The 25727-nt window shown below is 39.2% G+C and overlaps 1 protein-coding gene across 2 annotated transcripts in view; it reads right to left on the minus strand.

Annotated features, from left to right (window-relative positions):
• The window catches only part of HMCN1 (hemicentin 1), a 214411-nt gene that overhangs the window by 177033 nt on the left and 11651 nt on the right, over nt 1-25727 (minus strand). For both annotated transcript variants that reach the window (XM_075096766.1, XM_075096765.1), the window contains exons 2-4: nt 6638-6708; nt 3036-3194; nt 2498-2620 (exon numbers count right to left, since the gene is read on the minus strand). In XM_075096766.1, the coding sequence (XP_074952867.1) occupies nt 2498-2620; nt 3036-3194; nt 6638-6708 (353 nt within the window). The remainder of the gene's footprint in view (nt 1-2497; nt 2621-3035; nt 3195-6637; nt 6709-25727) is intronic.

A 25727-nucleotide genomic window follows, 5' to 3' on the forward strand; every position in this document is an offset into this window, starting at 1 on the left:
AACCCAATACAACTTTGTCAATTAACGATAACTTTGACCAAGTTAATTGCAGTCTGAGATCATAAGATCACTGTGAAAAAAGGCAATAAGTTTCCTCAGTCTTCTCAATAACACAAGCATTGGGTAAGTATCGAAAGTATTGTTTTGTTGTGTTTCCTTGTAGCTAGCTTATAATACTGCATCATTCTCCACTTAACACATAAAGGCCAAGGATGACAGTAATGGTTTGAAACTTCATACACTAAAAATAGCTTTGTTTGGGGTTTTGGGGGGTAGAACAATCAAAAATGTTTAACAAAACAAGACACTGGTTTGGCAGAGTATTCACAGTCAGTGCCTTTGTAGCTTTTTCCTAATCTACAATTCAGCATTAGCTGTCTCTAGGCCCAAAACAGTCAATACGTTTTAGCATTTATAAACTTCATTCTTTACACATCATTGACTACTCAGATAAAAAGGAGGACAAGTTTTATTTCTGTTGAATCTTGCCTGAAGGTTATACCATCAACAGCTGATGCAGATTACTAGTACATCTCCTGTTCATTTGCATTTACCCATTGGTTGATATGTTCCTTGAAAATAGGATTTCTGATACAGAACTGAAATCTGCAGTGAAGGTTTTATTTGGGATGACAGCGTTTCAGTAAACTAATTTTCACAGTCCGTTAGCCCAGACAGAGCTTTAGGTAAGGTCAATGATCACTAAAATTATTTCAGAGTCTTTCAGTTTTGGTTTAATACAAATTGTTCTGCAGTTATTGTGGAAGACTTCTGAAAGTGATGTAGAAGGGGTTTTTTACCTAGGCAGTCTCTTAGAGCCTATGGCCACTGAAAGGAGGTGCAACTATATAAAGCAGTGTACTCTTCCTTCCCCCAAAAAACACCCTGCAAGAACAATACCAAGAGATATCACCACTTGTAGATATCAATCTCTGGCTCTTGTGCAGGCCACAGAATGTCTAGCTCATAGGCGAGGAACCCATTATTTGCTCAGAGGAAATGCTAAGATGAAGCTGGAATAAGGTGCAAGTGGCTACTGAAACCCCTGCTGAAAACCTTACTCAAAATTCAAAGACAGAATAACTATTCAGGCAGAAGCTGGTATTCTTAGAAATGGGAAAGTGCCAAGAAGTTCAGAAAGCACAGGCAGACAGCCGACAGAACAGTGTATGCCAGCTCCACTCAAGAACAGAGTGTTGCCTAGCGCCTACAGGTTGCACTTTCTGCTCACTTCTGCCTCCCAAAACCAGAAGAAAACAAAAAGAAAACAATCAGGCAAAAACTTTATCCTAAAACTTCAGTCCTGGCAAAGAGCATTTGCCTTTGGCAATATCATGATCCCTTCTGAACAGCAATCTTCTGAAGCTGAAAGGGGTTTCATGGAGTCTTACAGAGAGTTTTACCCTTCATAAACAAGTAATTGCAAAATGCCGGTAAGGAACGGCACAGTCCCTACAGCTAATTTCTTTTCCCCTAACTTTTAACTTATTTAACTTTTGGAGGATAAATCCTCTGGGAAGCGCCTCCTTTTGATCACCTTCATATCATTGCCAATATCTTCTAACATCCCCAACAAGAACTTAAAATTTTCTAGGCAACAACAATAGAATAATGTATTTCCAAGATTTGTCAGTGTCCAAATTCTAGGAAAGAAAGAAAAAGGAACAAACTGAAGGAAATTTGTATTAAAAACCTCATCTAGTTATTGCCTATACCAGGAAGTCAAAGGAAAATGTTTACATTTATAAAAAATTCCAGCTTCCCAGATAACATGATTTCATAGAATCATTAAGGTTGGAAAAGACCTCTAGGATCATCAAGTCCAACCATCAACCCAACACTACCATTTCATCTCTCTCCAAATTATTTTCTCATGCACTATTGAAATTTCATTTCTGCCTAAGACTCACTGGAGTTTTCAAAGGAAATAGTCATTCAAGGCTGTGGGTCAACAATCACAATTACTGTTAAGTCAGCAGAGCTGTCAAAAGTATTGAAAAAATAACCTCAATTAAAAACTTACCAAAGTTATTTGTGAACAATGGAAATCTGCTAGCTCACAACTATCTGGCCATAATGTGAAGAATATTTTTGTCTAAGGCTTATTAGCAATCCTTTGCTTGCTAACAAAATGCTCTTTTAAAGCTGATACTGCACTCTCATACAGAGTAGTACAGCCCTGGGCTACTTAGAGCACAGAACTGCTCCTTAGTTTAAAGGGTGTCCTAGAAGCCTTCTGCCACAGGTAGAGGGAAGTTGGTGAGGTTCTGTTTTGATATGGCTGTTTATATTTTGCTAACGTAAAACAAAAGTTGCAAAATTACATCCGGGGAAGCGAAGGGGAAGCAGAAAGGTGGAATAAGATGCCACATACCAACAGCAGAACATTTAGAATTTCCCCTAATCCTCCCTAATCCATGATCAGGTCATTTAGAGATTTAGAGTATAAGCCCCTGCCTTGTTTTCTCTATACATTGCAGAATTTGAGCGAAGTTACCTCATTAACTTGTTTTTTGTCCAAGTGGAAAACTTGACCAGAACTCGTTGAGGCGATTTCTTCATAGACCTTGTAACCAATATGATCCCTGTCATCACAGTCTCCAGTCAGTACAAATACTACCTGTATATTTAAAAAAAGAAAAATTTAAAAACCATTTGGCACACGGTGCAAACTTTAGGAAAATATCGCAAAGGCAGCATTAAGGAATGACAACAAAAGAATTGTATCACACTGCATGAAGGACAGACATTTGGCACGCACTACTGATGGAAAAAACGATGAATAAGAAAAGGAACAGACGAGAATCACTTTAGAAGTGATACTCATCTATCAGCACTTATACTTCACAGAATACTTATTTCAGAACAATATAAAAACATCTGCATAACTGGTAAGCTGACCAAGGATACGTACGCTGGCACAAGGTTCACTTGTGCTATTTAATTCACAACGCAGGAGAATTTTACACTTCAACATTTTGGGGGGGGGGGCATTAAATACATAAATGAGCTCAGAATATAAATTGCCTCTGTACCTGTGACTGTTTCTGTTGAATGAGTTGAAGCACTTCATGGGTAAGTCTATAATCTTTGGATCGTGCATCAGTAAATACATAGATGAAAGAACCAGGAAGAGAAATTTCTAAAGCGATCTTTATTGCTCCAATGCTCATCTCTGGACAGTCTCCACCACCCTGTTCACAATTAGAAGAAAAACAAAGCATTTTTCTGAGAAAAAAAGAACATACCAAATAACTTAGTTTCTTTTGGGGCATTCAAGACAGATACTTTCTCAGCTTCTAATAATTTATTCACTTTTTTTATCCTAAGCATTGTATGGTTTCTGCAGAGTGCTGTTACAGACTCACACTCACAAGCAACAACTGTAACAATTCCTTAGGGAAAATAAAGTCAAAGGAAGGGTTGTGCTCAGCCCTGAAAATGCTTGGTGTTGTGGTCACTCTTATCTTTTCTGGGAGCACCATGCTCTGTTTAGCTCCAGCTCTTGTGACAACTCTGTTTCCTATACTCGCACGCTCCCTTACTGGCTGAGGATTTAATTGCTCCCGTAGTATGCAGCAGTCATGGGAGGTCATGGTCATAGACACAGATGGGAAATTATCTCAGCCAAGCAGTGCTGAACTCCAGGAGGACCTTTAGATACCAGAACACCAAGAACTTGACCTAGACTTCACACTGCGAGACAGCCAGTGGAGGGAGCACAGCAGAGAGGACACAGGTGATATGTTCCCCGTGACCTCTGTTGCTAAGTAGACAGCTGGGGATTTTTCAGACCATGTGTTTAATCAAAATGCTTCCAAGTATGACTTTATTTAACTTTGTATGAAAGGATCAGTTTCTCTTCCTCAGTTAAGAATTAGAGAATACTGTTTAAATAGAATTTAATTTTAACTTACATAAAAATTAACTTGGCATATTGAAGACAGAACTTTCCAAAGAGCTGAATTACAAACTGTAAATCTTGCTCCTGTAAACAGCAACTGTTCTCTGCACTTTCAAGATTAAATATAAAAGTTATTTCTTTTATGTCTACAATCAACATGCCTTCACACATACTTATATACAAGCCTCCACATGCTGGGAAGGAAGAAGAAAAACGATAATGTGATTGTTGCATCATTTTTAATTCTTGAGATGCCATCAGGTATCATGCTTTGAGGTTAAACATTCACACAGATACATAAACCAGAAAAACACTTGCCTCCCCCGGTCCTTAAGAATTCTATCTGTCCTCAATGAAATGTTCACGTCAGCAACAATTTTTAATCTATCAGTATCTTCAATCCCATTTTAAAGCAAGAATATCAATAAGCCTTTTTTTTTTTTTTTTTGCATAAGTCAGTCTTTTCTAAACGTAGCCTTACTTTTATGGGAAAAGCAAGCGATAGACTCAAAACTTCCTGAAATTCAAGAGATACTACTCCAAAAACATTTTTGACACACTTCAGTACTTTACCTTGGCATCGCTTACACAATCCTATGGGACAGCTCAGTATACCCAAGTTATTTCTTTCCTACTCTTGTAAAGTTAATGCCATCTTCAGCAAAACTCTTCCATGGAAAGCTTTCAGTTGTAGGCCAAGACAAAATAATAGCTAATTTCTACAGACAGCTACTTAGAATAAGTAAATCTCTATTCCCACGTCAGGTCTACTAGATTATTGTCTCATATAATATTCTATATGGCAGCATCTATTTTTGAGATATAATAGGAAAAGCACTGCTGAGCTGAATGTTTATTCGGAGAACTTTTTTATTCTCATAATGTAGAAAAGGGGTATTCTCAAGAGGCAGCTAGGCAGAACTACAAAACAAAAATGTATTAGCCTTATTAAAAAAAAATAAAATAACATTTTCCTTTAAATATTTCCGGTCTTTCTCTCCAAATTGCAATGAACTATGGTTATAATTACTTGTGAAGTTTTCTGGAAAGACAGAGGTGAGTAAAGCTCAGCAAGTCTCATTTTCCATTCAGTTTGGGCAGGCACACAGAAATTTAGGTTGTTAGCTCAGCTCATGTGTACTATTCTCATTTCTTCAGTCTAAAATTAATATCTGTGTAACTATTTTCAGTATTCCTGGAGAGCATATTTTGATCTAATATGATTTATACATAAGACTCCTTAAAATAATTTACCTTCACCTTAATTTTAGCTTTGTGCATTAAAGAGAATATTTGCTCTACACCCTTTTTCCGAATGAACCTACCTGAAGATTTCCCCTACCTCCACAATATTCATTCTTGCTTCTTTTAACTGTTTTTCTAGGAAAAATACTAATAACTAACGTGTAGGAAGTGTTCACATTTTCTGGGAGAACTACTGCAAGATGTCCTATCAGTCGTATTCTAATCACTTCTTTAATTTCTGTTTTGGCCCTTCACCAATATAATCAATGAAGGCAAGTCAGTGAAAGTGATAATTTAGTGAGCACATCTTGAAAGTAATTACAAAATATGCAATCAATCAGGATTAAAGAAAGAAATCTTAAATTCACTAGACAGAAACTTTTAAGCAACTTGCTTATAAATGAAGAGTTTTAAATTCCCAAAAGCTGCATCTAAATCATATACCTTCTAGAAATAGCTGCAGTTATTTTTCCAATATAGCTATTTAGAAAACAAAAAATAAAGACTGGAAGGATTTTTAAAGTTTAGATTTCCCTATGAAGGGGAAAAACGTAATGGCTGGCATTTTCTGCCTCCTTGAAACTTTACTATTGTTTTCTCTGACTTTCAATCTTTCTGTCAACTTTTAAACTACTTATTCTTCCTATACTAGCACCACTGGCTTTCAAACAATCTTTTATTACAGGGATTACACCATGTGCCAGTTCCTAAGGGAGACTCTGTCTGGCACTACTGACTCCAGCAACGTTATCCACAGGTCAGAAGCATTTTGCTTGATTAAAAGACAAGAAAAGACAAGTCATATTTTCTTTCAGTAGGGGTAACTCCATTCCAATACCACTCTTTCATTCCATCACCCAATCCATTGTCATTTGTGGTGCATTCGCACCCAGGGAAAGTCCACCAAGGGAGACATACTAGCTGTTCAAAAACTGCCACTTGCCTCCTAAGCACACGTACAGAAGCAGTTCAGCAGGGTTTGCGTAAGACAAGACTACCCAAGTCACTTGATGCCTTTGAATCAGTAAGGTGCTAAATAATGTATGGCAGCGAAGGCAGTACCGAAGAAATACTTGATGGTTCTTTACAGTCCTTTTGTACCTACATTAGCTAATTAAAGCTAATGAAGGGTTTTCATCGGAAATAAATTCCAGAACACAGTAGAACAGTTCATAAAAGTGTCTGGGAAAAAGTGGCAGGACCAATTAAAATGCAAAAATAAATGTTAGCATTATCTAACTACTCTTTCTTGTGTTATTGAACTGAGTCCTCATACAATGATGTAAACTAATACAAAGTAATTAATCATAATCATAAATTAAGATGACCAGAGAACAGGGAGGCAACAGTTTGTGCAGGTAAAATGACAGAGAAATACGGCCTACATCCTGACAAAGCATTGTAGCAGAAACATCAACACGAGAGGAAAGATTAGAGGGAGGGAGCAGGGCCTTTGCTAGGATCACAGAGAATGAACAAGTTACTCACCTGAACATAAAGTTCTCTGAGTTCAAACTGAAATTTCTTGGGATCTGTGGTTATTGTCACTGGACCAATTTCTAGGATGAAAAAGGTTAGAAAGTATGAGGAAAACACAAAGTTATCAAAAGACAACTTCAACTGAAGAGCTAACCACTTCAGAATCATAAAAATCTGGTTGTAAAAAATCAAACTAAAAGCATTTCATAGAAATAAATAAATGAGAATGATACACCCAGCACTGAAATCTATGATTCCAAATCTAGTAACTCTAATATCATTCCAGTATTACCAACTTCTACATGTCTTAATCATTTATAGGAACATGAAGCATTTTGTGTTGTATTTCTTTCAGATTTACTTCTGACCAATCACTTAATTGCTCTTAGTAATCAGAAGGGAACCAAAGTCCCGAAAACAAATGTGGCTGCACCAAAAAATAATATATTTTTCCAGAAACAGTTGTATAGGTAAATGTGAAGGAGACACCTCTGAACAGAATACAAATACTAGCTTCACCGACTGATGTAAAAAAGCGCCATATGTCTCGCCTGAAAGAATACATACCCTTTAGCTGGAAAAGCCTAGTGTGAGCCCAGTGCCCACCCTGAGCACATCTAGCAGCAGTTGCCAGAAAAAAAAAATGAAGCAGAATCAACTTTATTCATGGTGTTTGCATATCTTTGCATATTGAGAAACAGCAGGACATCAAATTGAAGTCGACTGGGCTGTGGACTGGTGCGTGTGAGTAACAGCAGCATATATCTGAGCATTTCCCAATCCCACTAGCTGTACCACAAGCCTCCCTCTGCCCCTTAGCTGTACCACAAGCCTCCCTCTGCCCCTTCAACCATTGCCTTCCTAACTGGTATCAGAATAGACTCTAACCAGCTGTTTTCCTATGGCTGTGATTTCCTGACAGTTCACCTTAATCTGTCTTGGCACTTGCACGCTTCATTCTTTCCCTGTCCTGGGCAGGCATTCCTGCCCTGTGCTTGTGCCAGTAACGCCATTCATCTAGCTCAGCAGGCTGATTCAGGGTGCTAAGTTAAAAATAAATAGACACAAAAAGTGAATAGATTTCTGCTAGTTTAGAGCCCCAAACCACTCAAAAAGAGATCAGCAGAGTACCACATACAAAACGGGGTACAATTATGCAGTCAGGGTGAAAGAAAAGCATGAAACTGCAGTGGTGCCAATTTATACAGCTAGAGCTTACATGGAAGTGCTGCCTCAGCAGACCATACAGCACTTTCCAAGCTCTATAAAAGTTAATACGTACTTATCTTCCATATAATCTAGACATTTTTGTTTTTTAAGCAGTCCAAAGTTTTATTTCACTGGAGTTTCAACAACAGTCATCACTGAAGTCTACTATAATGACACATGCGTTTGCTTGGGGGCACTATTTATAAGTGCCTCTTGCTAACTGTAGGTTTTAATCTGTTTGAAAGCCACCCAAGAGATCACACAAACCTTTCCTAGAATGTTAAACTGTCTTAAGGTTTTTGGTTTTGTCTTGGGTTTGTTGGTTGGTTGGTTTTTGTTTGTTTGGTTTTGGGTTGGGGTTTTTTTGTTTTGTTTGGGTTTGGTGGTTGGGTTTTTTTTATGGCTTTGATTTGAGCCATTTATTTGTGAGTGTTATTTACTAAAATGTTAACACTATCATCAAGAGAGCCATTATAAGGACACACCGTTCCTCCACATACTTCATCCTGCCATGTTCCTGTTCCTACCACTCCACCTGGTACCATCCTCCTTTGGGTAAGCTTTATTACAGCCATTTGCTTTAAAGAAATCTCCAAATTGTTTTTCTTCAAATCTATCCCCTGCCAACCATTGTTCTAAAGCATACAACAGAATGGGTTTTATACATATAGTAAAACCACTAGCTCTATTATTCCCTGTCAGCTGAGCGATTACATTTTTCAATTCTAGGGCAGTAAATCCTTTGGAAGGACTTTCTTCCCCTATAAAATGAAGATCTGAAAAGCAACCTTACTTCAGCTAAGCTAAACCAGCACATCCAGTTTAGATCGGATGAGAATTTTGCCTTGTTTCTCCACAGGCAGCAGGGGCTTGCTCCAGCAGCGTGTGCGGATGCCAAGCCCAAGCCCTTGCCAGCATGCTGCAGGATCACGCCACGGCTCTGGCCGCCCTCTGGTGTGAGCTCAGTAAAAAGCAGAGCTTTGAAATGGAACCTAGATTAGAGGTCAGAAAGGGAGCATGGCCTAGTGAGCACCAAATAGAGGTTATCTACTGTCAGGACAGAACTTCACAGGAGCCGTACAGAGGGCAGATCTCCCTAGCCAATTCTGCAACCAAGGCCAGAATTCACCAGCTTCCCCTGAGGTCAAGCAAGGCCCCAGAAAGGAGTGAACAGGATGACTCACATCTTCATTAATAAAGATCTCCTCTAAACCTGACAGAGACACAGCAAGACAGCGTGTCTGTCTTAGGCAGCAACTAAACTCTCTTGTCTCAAAAGTACCATGTAAACATCAGTTCTTTCAAACTGACTTGGTGATCCAAGAATTAACGTGTGTGCGCAATATAAAATGGATAATATAGGAGAGGAAGCATTTTAAAGGACTGGTTGCACATTGATGAACAAAGCCTGGACTTCCTAAACTGAAATCACAAATCTTGACATGACCGCTATGGTGTTAGAGATTGTAGTAAGTAAACAAATGTAACAACATAAAACTGAGTACCAGTCCGTTTGACAGGGTTTAAGAGGCTTGTTTTTTAACAAATTTGTCCCAGAAAGGAAGTTATCATCTCCTTTGTAAATAAGCAGAAAAGTCCCTAGTAACCTGAGAAACTGGTCATTCTGGAAGGCCCTGATGTTTTTCCATGACTTTCTGCCACATCTCAAACGGCTGCATGTTTATATACAAGCTGAACAGCAAGTACATTGCGAAAACCACAAATTACCCAATGACACACAATCACACATAATTACTGAAGAGGGTGATTGCAAATTTGGCACTCCCTTAATCCTGACCACATAAGGCATTCTGCACCAAATATCTGGTTTGGGCAGTTAATTTTTTTTTTCTTAGGAGATCTAGCAAGGGAATATGGAAGCCATTTGCCTAGCTCTGATTAACTCAGAACACTGAATTTGTTTGTTCTGGAAGAAAAAAAAAGCTCCAATTGATACTTGGTAGCTGAAGGAATTTCAGCAGAGATGCTAGGTCCTGTGGAGTGCTCTTGCCCACAGAATTCCTTCCTCTAATTCAGAGCAAGGACATTTCCCTGATGAAAAATTATACCCAGGTTTAAAAACAAAATCAAACCCCCCAAAAAAACACTGTACCTTTGGATACTTCCAAAGAACAAATAAACATCAGAACTAGTACACCACAAATGGGGGGAGAAAAAAAGAAAAACAAAAAACAAACAACAAAAACAAATCAAAACACACAACCACAAAAAAAAAAAACCAGAAACAAAACACTGATATTTTAATAACAAATGTAATTACAACAGCCTTTTACTACATTCTACATTTACTACGTTCCAGTTTTGTTACACACACCAATGTGTCACGTCAATTCTACTAGTTGATTGGTATAATGTCAGAGTCGTGCAGATTTTTACCAGGGCTGCGTCTTTGCAATGGAGTGAAGTGTAGCCCTCTACGGCCTAGAACTAAACAGGTCAACATGTACTTAATTATTTCTTCATTATGTAGTATAGAGCTCAAGAAATATAGAGTTTCCCCCACCTTATAGCACAAAAAATACTTAAGTGGCAATTACCTCCCACATTCTTTTTTATTTATGGAGCAGACTGACAAGTTTAGCACTAGGCATCTGGAAAACAATGACTTGTACTCAGTAAAACACGTTTTTTGAATGCATACCTTGACAAATGAAATGTGTACCATGAAAACTTTGATATCCCCATGAAAAAGCATTTTCAGAGCTGCAGTATACATAAGGTCACTACACCTTTGTCAGAAAGTTGCATTTACAAAGCAATCACTGTTTTCACCATTCACTGTACATTAAATATTGTGATTCAAGTGAAAGAGTGTGAATAAGGATTTACAGGTCACACCATGCAAACGAGTTATTTGTATCTTTAGGATGTCAAATAAACGTCTTATTGTTCCACAATTTTGGGAGATTCTGATTTACTGGGATCACTGAACATACATGTATGGTAAAGGGCTGGGAGTGGGAAGAAGGAAAGATTTTCAATGGGAATGGAATAGGAACGGATGGGACAGGATGGGAACGGGAATAAGTATTTTCGAATGGGAATTAGGTAACCCATTGGAGGCACCCTAGCATACTTTTCTGACATATGTCAAGACTTATCTCTTCAGATGTATGCCTGAATAATAATCACACACTGGGCATGGTTACATACATTCATTTCATGACTAGTGCCAGTTTAAGCAGTTCCCATCTTGTACTTCCATCCAAGTGCTGCTTCCTAGCTACAGCAATTCGGACAGTTTCTGAGATCAGAAGACTAATATGGGTCTCATATATACATACACACCCCTGCCTGCCCATGTTTTATATATATGTTTTTTTTTTTAAATCAGATCAGTCTTCCAGTCTTGTTTCCTGTACACACTCTCAAATACCACGACAAGTGAAGAGATAATAAAGAACTGGGAATGATCAGCTGGGACAGCTAAAATGCCTACACCAGGCTTGCTGCCAAAAGAGCTGTTTACTAACAGTGCTGAGCATTGAGCTTTATCTGATTTAATGCTCTCTTCTCAAGCTTCCTTCTCTGTATCCAATTTATTGTAAAGCTCCACTTTAATTCTTCTGAAGGCCTTTAGGAGTAGCTAGCTGCGAGGGATCAGGAAAATAATGATAGAGTTGCTCTTAACCAGCCTCCAGCAGCTGTCTGTCCTAAGGGCACTTAAGCAGAAACCTTTAATTTCCTAAACAGCAAATTGGGTCCTACACATCAGGACTTGGCCCCACTACAGATTGCTCACGAGCTGCCATCAGAAATGTTTCACAGTGCCCTCTTGCCCTTTCCAACACCAGAGTATGACATCACAGGTGCAAGTAAATAAAAAGAAAAATACTTTTAATTGCCATTTCAAATTATAGTGAACACTTTTATTCCTCTAACAGCAGAAAAACATACTTACACTGAATCAGAAGAATTGTTGTTTCAACTATTACTGCAATTCAAAAGATGCTCTGCTTCTACTAGAAAAATTTGTAATCAGCTAGACTCCTAAACCCAAGCATTAGACTCTCAAAATAAGCTAGCTAAGTATTACTAACCACCACCTAGAAAATAAAATAAAATAAACCCAACCAAACTTATAGCCTTCAACTTATACCCTCAACTTGCATTAAAGATAATGGGAGCTGTGTGGATAAACACCTTGCTGAATTTTTCCAGAAGCACAAGCAGCATTGGAGAAGCTGCCTGCAATCAGGAGTCCCCCAAGGCTAACGTACAAGCCACTGGAAAGACCCTCCCAATGGACTCAGGGAGCACTGGAGTAAGCCAAGATGCTTAGCACTACAACAAAGAAGCTATTTAAAGTGTTTTCCTAAACAACATTCCCTCATGATTCTGTTGCTTTTAGCTTTCAGATTCTAACCTGAGTAAAACTAAATTTTTAAAGAGCCCAAGAACTGCAGTGAGCAACTTTTACCAGATTGTTACCCAGACAGAAAAAAGCCAAACAAATCCAGCAAGCTCACATGTTTCCTTAATGCAGTCACTTTTTTTTTTTTTTAATAGTTTTTCAGCCACATGACTTATGACTACTAACTTTAATATGCAAACTTCAGCTCAAGAAGACAACTGACTGGAAGGAGTCAGACTGCACTCAGAGTTTTTCTTTAGCTGGCTATTCAAACAGTCCATGAAACCACAAAGCACTGCTAAGGTGCCTAACATAGCATTTGTGGAGCATTATGAAGCTCCATCCTCATGGATAGTGATGGTCATCACCCTTGTACATCAAATTCTTCACCCGTTATCTCAGGGCAGTGGCCAAAGCCTGGACAAAACTTATAGACCAAAAATTTAACAGAAGTTTTACTGAAAAATGTGCCTTAGTAAGTGGCATATTTGTATTGTTATTTGCCATTGTTATAACATTTATGGGCCTGTGTTTTTTTTTTTTTAAAGGAAAATAACAATGGTTAAAAAAAAGGGAATTATATGTTTACATTTCTTAAAAAAGAAAAGCTGGTTTGGAGTAGATAAAAATCTAGTATTATCATCTTTTGTCTACTGCAACCAGCGCTAAGTTTAGCTAATAGGCCTTAAGTACCATTGTCTAAAAGTTATTAACAAATGCAATAACAAATAATAAAAATCAGGTGCTGATTTGCTGTGCAAAATAACAACTAGCACACTGTTAAGTCTTCCTTCTAAGAACCTAAGAACTACAGCCATAAATCACAGGATGTGCAGAGTAAGGTCTTCTAACCAGAGACCTTTAAAATAAATCTAGGTTTGCTACAAGTTCTCTCTTAAATGAGTGACGCACAACACAGCCTTAGAGCCCCTCAAGGCCCTAATACGGGTGGCACTACATCACACTCGCTGTGGAACCACTGAGAAAAAAAATCTACTCCCTCGGGCTGGGAAGAAGAAAAAGCAAGCCTGAAGTAAATAGGTCTACAGGTTGATTTTTGTTCTGAGGAAATAATTTACTTGAACATCCCCTCTGGTTCCACCACCAGGTCAGAAAATTTTGGCTATTGCTGGTGCACAAATAAGAGGCAAAGAGACCAGACCATTTTAACCACGTGTTTAAATTTTAAAAGTAATGCCAGTGGCTATTAAATGTCCCAGATGTAAAAAGATTGACATGATGCAAGTTTTCTTCCTTTCTGAGGACAAACAGACCTACAGAATCCTGGCATCTGCAGGAGACCAGTTTTCCTCCTCCCTTCCCTTGGTTCTTTGAACAGCCCTGGAGGTCCATTCTCATCAGGGGGCCAGCCACCATCATTTCTGAAATGACTTTGGCTGCCTCTAGCCAGCTCTCAATGGATGATTGCCCAAATCACAAAAAACCACAGCCACAGCCGGCAACTCAGCTGACAGTCCCTAAGAGAGGCCAAAGGACTGGAAGAGCCATGGAGATTATGAGAGTCTCTATCAACTAGGTGGTCCCCACATTCAAGCCTTGAGCCATCCCAGTGAATTAAGTACATAAGTACGTACAGAACTGCTGCTCGGGCTCTTATGCATCTCTTCTGTGCACAGAGGGTTTCGGTTTTATGCTTGTTAGTCCAGTACTGCCAAGAGTACAGAAGTTCATATTGCTTCTTTTCTAACAAGACAAAGCACCAGCAGACACAAGAGGGGCAAAAAAAAAACCAAAACCAACATTTGTTGACACTATACAGTATGCAAGCTTTGACTAATTTGCTTCCCTCAGTCTTCAGTAAAGAATAAACAGCTGATAAGAACCACAACCACAGCTTCCTTACTGTACAGCATAGGAGCAGCAATCAGTTCCTGAAGCTGGCCTGCACTCTTAGCTCACAGTGAACATCTGAAAAGGTCATCAGATTACTTTCTGGTTTTGTTTATTTCCCCTTGTTAACAACAATCTGAACTGAGTAAAATCCAGTTCATAATGCTCTTTAAATTCTTTCTCCAGACTGAACTCCAGTTCAGTCCAGGTCTATTTCTGTCTCATTTCTTGGTCTGTGTATTTTGGCAACACTCATTTCAACACTTGTAACAGCGCTGGATAAAAACTTGCACTAAAGAATAGGGCGGGAATGAATGTAGCTACAAATTTTACAGCGCTCTTTTGTGATTAATAACCTTAATGTGTTGAAGTCAAGTCAATACTAGTCAAAGCTCAATTTTCAAAATCAAAATTTATACTTAATATTGTAACTGCAAAATGAACTTATTTACTGCAACATCTAGCAAAGATTCATTTTGAGCTGCTGCCCACATACTGGCTGTGCTGCTCCCAGCCGGGAGTAGCCGAGCTCCACCATCGGGAGCTTCTTGGCACTGCAGGTTACTGCAAGCTCGCCCATAGGCTCCTTTTTCTTCACTGAACTCTGGTTCCCACCATGTCCCCAAATGTATCTCATCATAGGAGGGGTCCATAGACTGACTGCTTGGAAGCTTCTGCTGCTTGGAAGATTATATTCACAGATTCCTTCCTTCAAAGAGACTTGGAAGATCCTTGGAGAGCCTTACTCAAGCCAAGTCAGCTTTTTGATCATGAGACACAATCAAAACTGAAAAAAGTAACTGGCTTTTTCCTGCTGAGACTGCAGCCACATTGCTTTCATGAAGAATATGAAATTACTAACACACTCAGCACCCACATCTACATAAAAACAGACCACATAAGCAAACAAAGTTACCAACAGCAACTTGAGCATCCTGAGACCAGGACAACCCAGTACTGCTCAGTCCACGATGATGATAAATACAATACATTCATGCTACATAGCATATAACGATATCCCAAGTCAGGAACAGTCCTTAAAGTGATTACTGCCCAGTTATTAACAAACCAGGAGTCAATGTTTTCTTGAAGGAGCCATTATCCTAACAAGCTTTATGGAGACCACATCACTAATCAGTTGGTGCTTAAAACTGTCAAGAGATTATGGAAACAAGGACTTTCCAGGATAAGTTATCATATTAGTCCTATGCTGCTCTTTAGCAGGCTTATGTTCTTGTAATGCACTCACATGGTAAAAGATAATTTATCATAGATGGAATAAGGTGTATCATATTTAAATGGATCTGTTGGGGTTTATTTGACAAGAGGGAGTTAAACGTCCTGGGACAAAACAGAACAACTGTCAGATATACAAAACACACACAGTATGATAGGTTTTCACACAGAATCACAGGTTGGAAGGGACCTCAGAGATCATCTAGTCCAACACTTTCTAGGAAGAGCACAGGCTAGACAAGACGGCCCAGCACCCTGTCCAGACGACTCTTGAAGGTGTCCAATGTGGCTGAGTCAACCACTTCCCTGGGGAGATTATTCCAATGGTTGACTGTCCTCACTGTTTTAAGGGTTTTGCCTCCATAGAAGGATAAAAGAAACACAAAAAAGTAAATACTGACCGAAAATTCCTTCAGATGCCAGACACAATACTTGAAAAGTTATATTTAAATAAATTTTGCTCTGAAAATTATCAGCAAACCACATAATTAGTCAATTACCCCTAAACAAGGAGAAAAGACAATAATGACACTAGCCACAGACCTACCTACACTTGGATAATTAAAACACAACTAAGTAAGTTTTCCTCAGTTTTTGTACCAAGCCACCTGTCTCTCAAAAGAACACAAAAGAAAAAAATTTCTTTTAGAAAATGCCAGAATGAAAACAAACTTCCACGAGATGACATCTTGCATGTGTGCACACATACATATATGTGCAAGAACATCATAATTTCAATATTATAAAATGCTTTATGATGTATCCAGTTGCCATCCTTTGAGAATGGAAATTTCCAAGCATTACGAAAGCAAGCTGATACCAGCTGCTAGGAAAGTTGTGTCACATTCAGTAGAAAACTCCTAGGATTCTGCATATGAGCTTACGCTGTACCAAAAATTTTTTTTTCCTTTTTTTTAAGTATTAAAAAGAAAGCAGATGCATTTTTTTTAAGTCAATGACAGAGCTTTTATTGATTTCAATTAGAACAGGCCCCAGCTCCCCTCCAAGTATTACACTATGAAATGAATTGCTAAAGGATTACCAGTGTAAAACCATTAGAAACCCAGTGTTTCCTTTTAGCTATTATAACTGTAAATTCAAATCCCCCTGCATCATGCTAAATAAATGTCCACTTTACAAAACTAATCCATATGCAGCTGACAGAAAACAGAATTTTACAGCATATAACATCGTCTGTATACACTGATTATTCACTCTGACAATATCCAGTTGTGAATATTACCCCTGGGGCTCCAACGATGGTTCAATGTTGCCTGAAATACCACTGTGAATATAAAAGCATCAATTAATTTGTTAAAGTATCTACTTAAACATGTTCAAAGAATGTCAGTTACTGGTGTACCAGGTTAAAGTGAACTTTTTCGTCCTTTTAAAAATCTATTATTAATACTAACAGTGAAGACTTGGTAAATAGTTCATTTTCTATTTTTACTTAACAGACACTTTTCTTACTCCTGGTGAGGAGCAGTTTGATAGGTCGGACCAGATGATCTTTCAAGGTCCCTTCCAACCTGGGCTGTTGTAGGATTCTATTGCACAAAAAAGTGATGGGAAAAAGCTGCAGAAAATATGACTGCAAAATTGCTTATCTGACAGAGCCAATCTGGGCAGAAAAGGACACTGAAACATTTTAGTTCTATTTGTAAAAAAATGTGGTTTGGTTTTAAATGTCAATTTTACAAGAAAGATATAGCAAGTTCTTCAGGGCCAGATAAGCCTCTCAAAACCTTCATTAGAGTACTGTTTACTTTGGTAACAGGCGAGTCAGCTGGAAGCAGCTCTCTCCCATCCCTTAACTTTCGCCTGTATCATTTGTAATTGTGTAATTTTCTAAAAGGCACCAACAAAAACATTTTTAAGGAGCAGAAATCATTCAGTAAGGGATAAATTTATTGCACACCTATATGGAACCAAGTGTGAGAAACTCAAATGACCACCACAACCTCAAGGAGAGGGGAAAGGAGTCACATGGCCAGGCTGAGGAGTTACTCCAAGACCGCCAGAATAGCTTGGTTGTGACAACGGTCTTATGCGTCTCCTTCCTTTCTGTGGTCCAAACCAGTTAAAATGCCTTGCAGTGTGGCTTCTGGTCCTTCCCAGCTCTCACCCTGGAACAGCAGCATGCAAACACCTCCACAGCAGCGGTGCAGGCTGCATGGAGGAGAGTTTACTATGTGGTTGGTCCTCCTAACTGGCACACTCCAGTCCCCGTAAGTTCAGCTGCTGGGAGTCTTTTAACAACGACACAGGAAGTAACAAAATGTTCTTCTCCCCACTCTGTAGCATTGCACTTACTTCTTCCTTTGAACCTGGGGGAATAATCAAAACCCAGAACCTGTCCCCACACAATTAATCTCTGAGAAAATTCATTAAATAAATCCTGTTGCGCAGAAGTCTCCAATTCTGAGCTGCCAAGGATTTGGCTGCAAGCCAGACATGTTTACTTATCATTCTGGAAAGAGTGTCTGCAAATTCAGTGACCCTATGTAAGCTCCATTGTACATAAACAATCTCCCAATTCATGTCTGAGCATCATTTCTGCTGAGAGTCATTTGGTGTATAAAATTGAGATTGCAGACAGCCAGAAAAACACCTTACAATATAACAACATAATTTTAAAAATCAGTTGAGAAAAGACTAGAAGAGAACCAAAGTTGGAAGCGAGTCATGCACTCGTTCAGAAAGCATCAATTTCAGTTTGCTTCTCCAGCTGTGAAACAGCAGCTCTGGGGTTTCATCACCAACAGCTCACCCATGAACACAGATCAAATCACACAGGGACCTGGAGGCAGCAGCTAGTGAGCCATCTCAGTGTGAGCTAGCTCCACTCAGGAGTCAGCAGCCTAGAATTTCATCAGTCACCTTCTTCCTTATCCTTCAGACTCTACCTAAAAATCTCTTGGGCATGAGAAGTTTTTCAGGTAGATGATGATGCCCTACTAGGCTGAAGGACGACGCTAGTATCTCCACAGAAAAGACACACACACAAGGGTTTCATAAATTGTACAGATTAAAACTGAATAGGTTATCGATGTTTGGACTCCACTGCAAAAAAATAAACAGACTGTCAGCTTTACCCCTTCCCACCCACTGAGCAAGTAAAGCAAGAGCCTTTGCTAACCACTAGTAGAACTACAGAGCAATGTCCTCACTCCCTGTGTAAGCAGCTACCAACTCGAGGAGCCAGCCAAACCTGCAGGTTTGGCTCAGGATAAGTTCAGAATTAAGCCACCAGAACTGTTTCACAAGAAACTAATTTTAAGGCCACAAAGCACAGCTCACAAAAATAGCCCAGATACATCTAGGCTACAGGGCCTGGCCCTGCAGTAGTACTGAGGTGCCATCTCTAAGTCCCAGAAGTGTCATTTGTTTCCTTTCCACTGGCAGCTCACTTACAAACACGCTGCCTTTTTGCCAACTCTTCTAAGCAAGCAATAACTCTAGGCAGCTCATTACAGCAAGATTCATGAGAGCTTAACTGGGCAGCTACTAATCTACCCAGATTTACCCACGCTTATCTACACACCACAGTTCAGCGCAATTGGCTGCAGTTCACCGTGTCGGCAGGAGCAGAATCACCTTCTGTGCAGATTTCTATCGCTGCTTTGCAAGGGCTCATTGCCCTGGCACTGACCGCAGGGAACATGACACTGCGTATCCAAATGTGCAGTGGGATGCTGGCTGAACAGAACAGGAGGTTAATGGCTATAGGAAAGCTGTTTCATGGCTTTGGAAGAATAAAAAGGAAAATCATGAGACTATTTCTGCTCTTGTTGCAGGTTTGAGTGTTCAGTAGTATTTAGGAAGCTGTGAAAGAGAAGGAAACATTAAATATTATCTGTGGATTATAAAATTCCACTGAGTTTTACTAGTGTAAAAATGCAAGCATGCTCCAAACTAATTCAAAAAGCAGATGTGAGGAGGGAAGGAAGAAACAAAAAAAAAAAGATAACTTTTTTTACCCTAAACAAAATAGTCCTTTTCATTTCACATGAGGATAACTTAAATTGGTTAAACAGGAATACATTATGCAGAAACCTTGTTTCCTGTTTGCTCATCATTGAAAATTTGTTCAAAATAATGCCACTACTTATGCTTAGACACAAGTTAGCTTATTTGCCTTGATCCCTGTATTTCCTAATTTCACTTTCTGTCTGGCCTAGTTCAACAAGATTGGGATGTACTCAGCTGACTACTGGAAAAACATGGAACTCTTACATGGAAATAAAATAATCGCTAAATAATTACCAAAGTTACTCCTAAAGAATTATTAAATTTTAAAAAATGGAAGCATTTACCATGATTATCAGTTTCAATAAATTGTTCAGCCTGTTTATACAGCACAGAGTGCAAAGCTTTCTTCTTTGGTATACCATCAGCAGCCCAAATCATCACACAACATATCACTCATCCTTCTTTAAAGAACAAGAGCGTTAGTTCTACATCTCTCAGAATATATTCTTCTAGCTGAAGCTAGTCTTAAACTAGATTGATCTTGCCCTTACAGACTGGATTCTGTCTTTGTTCTGGTGTGGGTTGCTTAGTGCTCCTCTTGCAGGGTCTCTCTGGCACACCCTCAAGCACCAGTCTCACGCCTCATGTCCTTCATAGATGGCAAGACTTCAGAGTCCAGCCATCTAGTAACTCAACACAGAATATTCAACTGCCCATTCCACCTCTGCTTACACATATTTCCAAACGTACTTTTCCAACAAAAGGCCTGCTAATGATGAGAGCTTTGGTTTGCTGGTTATGCTGGCTGGGCATGACCTAGCGGTAAAGCAAGAAAGTGAAGTCCTAGAAAAGGAACATCTTAACCACAGACACTTTTAAACAGCATAAGCAGTGCAGATCTGAAGATAACATACTTCCGAATGTCACCCCTTCAGCAGGACTTCACTGCCCCACGCAAGTCTCAGGGGACAGCACATGATAATGGAATAGCTTCTCTTTGTCAAAGAGCAGTCTTTTTAGAAGGCAGCCTCTGCCAACCCCCTTTCTACTTTTGAACATCTTCTCAAAAGACTTTCTCATTCCAGCCACGAGCCTTCCACCACCGACTGAGAAACCAGAGCAGTTGTCCAGCCCAGAGCACAGTCTTTTCTAAAAAGAAAGTACAGGTATATGAACTGATGGCTGTGCTACAGCTACTCAGAGCTTCTCATTTATAACCTTATTTCTTGCATCCAAAAGAAGGCTCAAAAACACACACAAAAAAATGTGCAGTTCTTAATCCAACATGAAATTCCTACATACATTAATAGTCAGGCTAAGTTTCTTGAACACTAATGCTGAGGAACAATAGCCATAAGTGCATGACTAACTCTCTTTAAACAGTCTGCTGTGCAGAATCAAGGAAACATCTGTTTTTACAAACTGCCCACTGCTATAGTGATGGTGAAGCCTGTCACTACATGGAATTTAGGAGCCATTCAGGTACAGACACAAAGAGTGATTCAGTCTCTGTGCAGCTCTCGTTCAGGTTTCTGCAGTACAAAATGGCATCCAAATGCTTAAGACTGTATTACTCAGGTTTAAATTACTAGTTCTGCCCAAGATTCTCTTTGTTGCCCGAGGCAAATCTTTAGGGCCTCACTCAAAAAAACACTGAAGCATATGTGAAAACTGTATCAAAATCAACAGAACGTATATAAAAAAAAAAAAAACAAAACACAACATTCTTGAGTGTTTTGCTTAACTACAGAGTTAGTTTGTGCCCAAGGTCTCCAAACTGGAAGGAGGTAGTCTTTCCCACCTCCCATCCTTTCTCTATCCCTAGAGTTAAGAGCTGGATATTCTGGACAGGATTATTTATCATCATATGAAGGTATAGATACTGCAACAGTAGAAGTCCAACTGTAAAGATGTTAATACAAATGTTATGGATTCATTTCTGGTATGATTATACAGACCAAGACCTGAGTGTACCAGCTAAACTATATAAACATAGATAAAACTGTCCAAACAACTAACTTTAATAACAAACCCAATTTAACCAACAGAATAACCTAGATAAAATTCCAGATGTCTCTTACACATGGTAAATTAAAATACCCTGTAATAAAGTTCAGAGTACACTCCCACAAAGCTAACATCATATGAGGAAATATAAACAAAAACAGGAAAAAAGTTTGTCTTATTCACTAAAGTCACATCTCATATTTACTAAGCTTTTTCAAACACGTTATGCTGCTGATTAACAGTAATGCCTTAAGGCACAACCTTTTTCCTTTTTCTGATCTTCAGAGTTAAAAAATGCTTTGAAATATCACCGAGACACATAATTCTTACTCAATGCTAATGTTGGAGAGCACCCTTTAATTTAGAATGCGGCACTTCTAATTCATAAAATTGAGTCAAGTAGGAAGATCACGATGAATTCAGATCCTATCCTGAGTACAATGAAACTTCAAACGGTGCTGAAAAAATGAAAAACAGCTGAGCTAATAAAAAACAGACCCTGCTTAAACAATCTTTCATCAAATAAATTTCACCTACGTTGTTAGTCTTGGAATTTGGGAAAGTAGGAGGAGTCAGCAAGGTCTGAAGAGGAGATGTGAAAGCATATTTGGGAAATATGTAATATTTAGCAAATTAAGAAAGCTGACAACCAAAGCCAGACTCTGACCTCAGTTATACTGGTGTAAATCCAAACTAACATCACTGACTGTAATGGAATAACTCTAGATTTACTCCATGTTAACTGAGATCAAAACCTGTTCAAGAAGACAGAATATCAAAGTGGAAAAAATGGTTTTTGTATCTACCCAATGGGATGTTCCATTGCAAGTAACTAAGAAACTGTTTAATGCTATGTAGCTACAACACAAAAGGTGAGATGGGCTTGAGCCATCGCGGAAATATCCACAGCCAATATTTCTTAAGTTTGAAAAGTTTTAAGCGTTTCAAATCTGCCTCTAAACAAGCTTTATGCAAATTAAAGAGTTAATTCAAAACATGCTTCACTTTAGTGCTTTTCTTGTTTGCCTTTTTCATCTCAAACCATGCTCTTTACAAAACAAGACCTACCCCCATGAAATAGGCATGCAATAGCTTCTCCTAAGTTGCTTCCCTCATGACCTTTACAGAAATTTGTCCTCTCATACCACTTGCTGAGGTAGAGCTCCATCTCCATAATCTACCACACACCTCTACTCTGTGGAGTATTTTTGCATCTTCCCTCTAAAATTAAAAACATGGGTACATAAGAAAATAGGTACCATGGTTCACTTTAACAGAACAATATTCAATTACTCTTTCAAGAGTGAGGAAAGGGATGAGTTTTTACAGTAATGACATGAGCACCACTTTTCACACCCTAAGCATGAACAACAGTAATATTCAGAACAAAGCTCGATACACAAAACAGTCACATTTTTTTCTCCCATTGTCATCATTCCCAGAGACTGTTTATATTTGCACACACACAGAACCTGTGTAACTCAATCTTTCCAGTTCAATTTAGTTCACTAGCACTAGGGATGCTCATTCCCTTCCCACTGCAGCTATGCCAGCCAAACAAACTGGCAGCCCCGCTCTACAGAACTGTCCTAACATAAGTCATCACCTCCTCTGCTGGGCAGCAAAGCGGTTCACGCACACTCTTTCTAACCAAGCTAGCAAGCTCAAGGAGTTTCAGCGGTCTCTGCTAACCTGGACCATTTTGGAATGAACTTAGAATTGCAAAGCAGCACCCATGGCTAAGGATCAGAAAAGGTCATAACCTCAAAGAAGAGGAAAGCAGATAGCAGTGCAGAGTAGTAATTTTTTCATCCAACACAGCTACACCTTTAAGAACACGTAGGTCAACAGATTCAGCCAAAATTTCAGAGAACAAAATATCAGAGTCCATCGGTCCAATTCAGACCCAGAACAAACTCTAGAAACGTACTAACTTGCACAGCCAATATGCAAAGTGAGAATGATACACTCCCCTGTTACCACCCTCATTCATGTAAGGCAAACATAAGCCATCAGACACACCAAAAGGAGTGAGGGGAAGTTTTCTCCATCGTCTCCTACACAAACTTATTTGTGGCTAACACAGCACTCCTTCAGAGCAAGAATATGTTGCCTTTAGCAGTAACACATTTCACCACCAGGATCCAGTCTGTATAAGCAAAGGATACTCCAGACTGCCAAGAAATCTTGAGATAAAGGAGGGGAGTGCTGAAAGGGGACACTGAACCTCTGTGGGAAAAGGGTCAATGGAAACTTAGAGGAAGGGATGGGCTGAAGGCAGCGACGAAGAAGATAAAAAGATGTGGGAGTCTGACAGATTAGGAAAGAAAGGAACAGAAGGAATAAACATTTCAGGGACAAATAAGTGCCTTGTCATTAACACAGAGGACTGAATCAGGAGTAAGTCACATTAATTCCCTGTGCTTTGATTCAGCTTATGTCAAGTTTGAAGAGGGAAGACATGACCTAAACAAAACAAAAACACAAAACACAAAAAACCCCACTCACCTGAAGTGCCCTAAGACACCAAGATGCAGGTTTTTAAGTAATATGTTGTTAAACCAGGAAGCAACAATCCTGGACAAGCACCACTGCCTAAGTGGCATGTTATGTTCTCCAAATGCTGTAGGAAAGCAGTCAAAATGTTACTCCAAGCAGTGCTTGCCACATCTTCCTTCAGCAGACTACCAGGGGCTACAGTGGGTACTCAAACTCTGATAAAATTCAGTAGTTAACACGTGCTCAGTGATGCTAAAGCTCTCCAATTAAAACCACACTATTACTGTGTCAGTGCTGTACAAGCTAAGTAACGTAAAATGGAAAAGTGCCACAATGCAAAGTGATCTGCCCAAAGATTGGCAACAATCATAGTGTCTCTACCTGGGTGCTCGAGCTACTGTTCTTTTTCTTAAAACCATGTGCTTGCCTAACCGTTTCATCTATTTACAAACTAAAAAACTAGCTCTGACACAGTTGTAAAGTCACAGTGTCTTGAGGATTTTAGTAAACAGAACTATAAGTGAATATGGGACGTAAAAGAACAGCCAGGAATAGTGTGGTTTCTAAGGCAGAGGACTTAATTTTTCCTGCACAACTTTCCTCCTCTTCTTCTGTTCCTACATAAATTATAAATGCAAAAGCATACTAGTTCAGTGAACTAACTAAGACCTCACTAACTAAACAAAAAGCTCCGTCCTTTGGAAAACAGACTCGGACATACCATTGTACAGCTTAAGAGAACTCAGGAAATGTTTCACTGATATTCAGCATCCCCAGAGACACTTAACTTCAGCTCATGAAAACACACTGGTGTCCAAAGCATGAAAGTTACAATGGCTTCCTGCTTACACCCCCCAGGCTATGAATCTAATTTAAACAAGATGGCAGGAATCCAGCAGTAACCTATAGTCATAGATTAGAGCTGCTATGCTGAGCAAACAGACCAGACTGTGTTAGCTCGGACTACAGCAACACAAGACATTCCTTCATTTTCATTTACTTATGCAAACCCACCCCCACTCACTCCGCTTCACCAGGGTTTTTCCAGTCTGAAAACCTGGGGTCCCATTCTGCTTTTGGTTACATCTCATTGCAGACAAGCTCTACTGGTTGTAATTTATCCTATAGTTATAAAGTTGATATTGGGAATTTGGCTCTACTATGTATCAGGCTACATGAAATTGTCTTTTAAACCTGTCTTCACATTTTGTAGTCCTATGTCTGGGAAAGAACAGCAGAGGAAGGAAGCATTACAGCTCCCGTGAAAACGCTGAAGCACTGAAATATAGACCTACAGCTCACTCCCTCTCAATCCCAATTCTGCAACAGGCTCTGCACCGTGAGGGGGGCAGCTGTCTTCCTGAAGAGCTAGCACCTTGAAAGAATAGTTTAGAACCCTCTCTGCACAATGCTTACACATCCAAGCCGGTTTTGGGAGTCCCACTGTGTTATACACAGGCTCTGAACACTTATGTGCTTGATTCATTGTACCTAACATCACACACTAACTTGTATTACCAAGAGCATATGGTAAGGAAGCCACTATTGCAGAGCGAACAGATGAGACTGCTAATAGGGATACATTACTGAAAATAAATTCAAATTCAACACTTTCTCTTCCGTTGCATGTGATGTGTGCAACTTGTTGGGTTGGTGTCTGGGAACTTGTCGTTTTCAAATATGCATATATATTACCAGTAATGTTTTGCAGACTGAAATATGTGGCTTAGTATATTTTAGGAAAAGGACTACAACTTGAGCAGAGCTGGAAAACTGCACGCAGTTCTCCATGAAGAGGAACAGCAAGAATGCCAAAGAAAATCAAGATGGAAGAGTACATGGGATACAGAACAATAAGTTAACGTATCTTCATAAATATGCACAGCCTGTTTACATTTGCAATACACATTAAAAATGTGCATCACAGCCCCTACTTGTGGCTTATCC

The sequence above is a fragment of the Phalacrocorax aristotelis genome, chromosome 6, assembly GCF_949628215.1.
Source record: "Phalacrocorax aristotelis chromosome 6, bGulAri2.1, whole genome shotgun sequence".
Classification (NCBI taxonomy): Eukaryota; Metazoa; Chordata; class Aves; order Suliformes; family Phalacrocoracidae; genus Phalacrocorax; species Phalacrocorax aristotelis.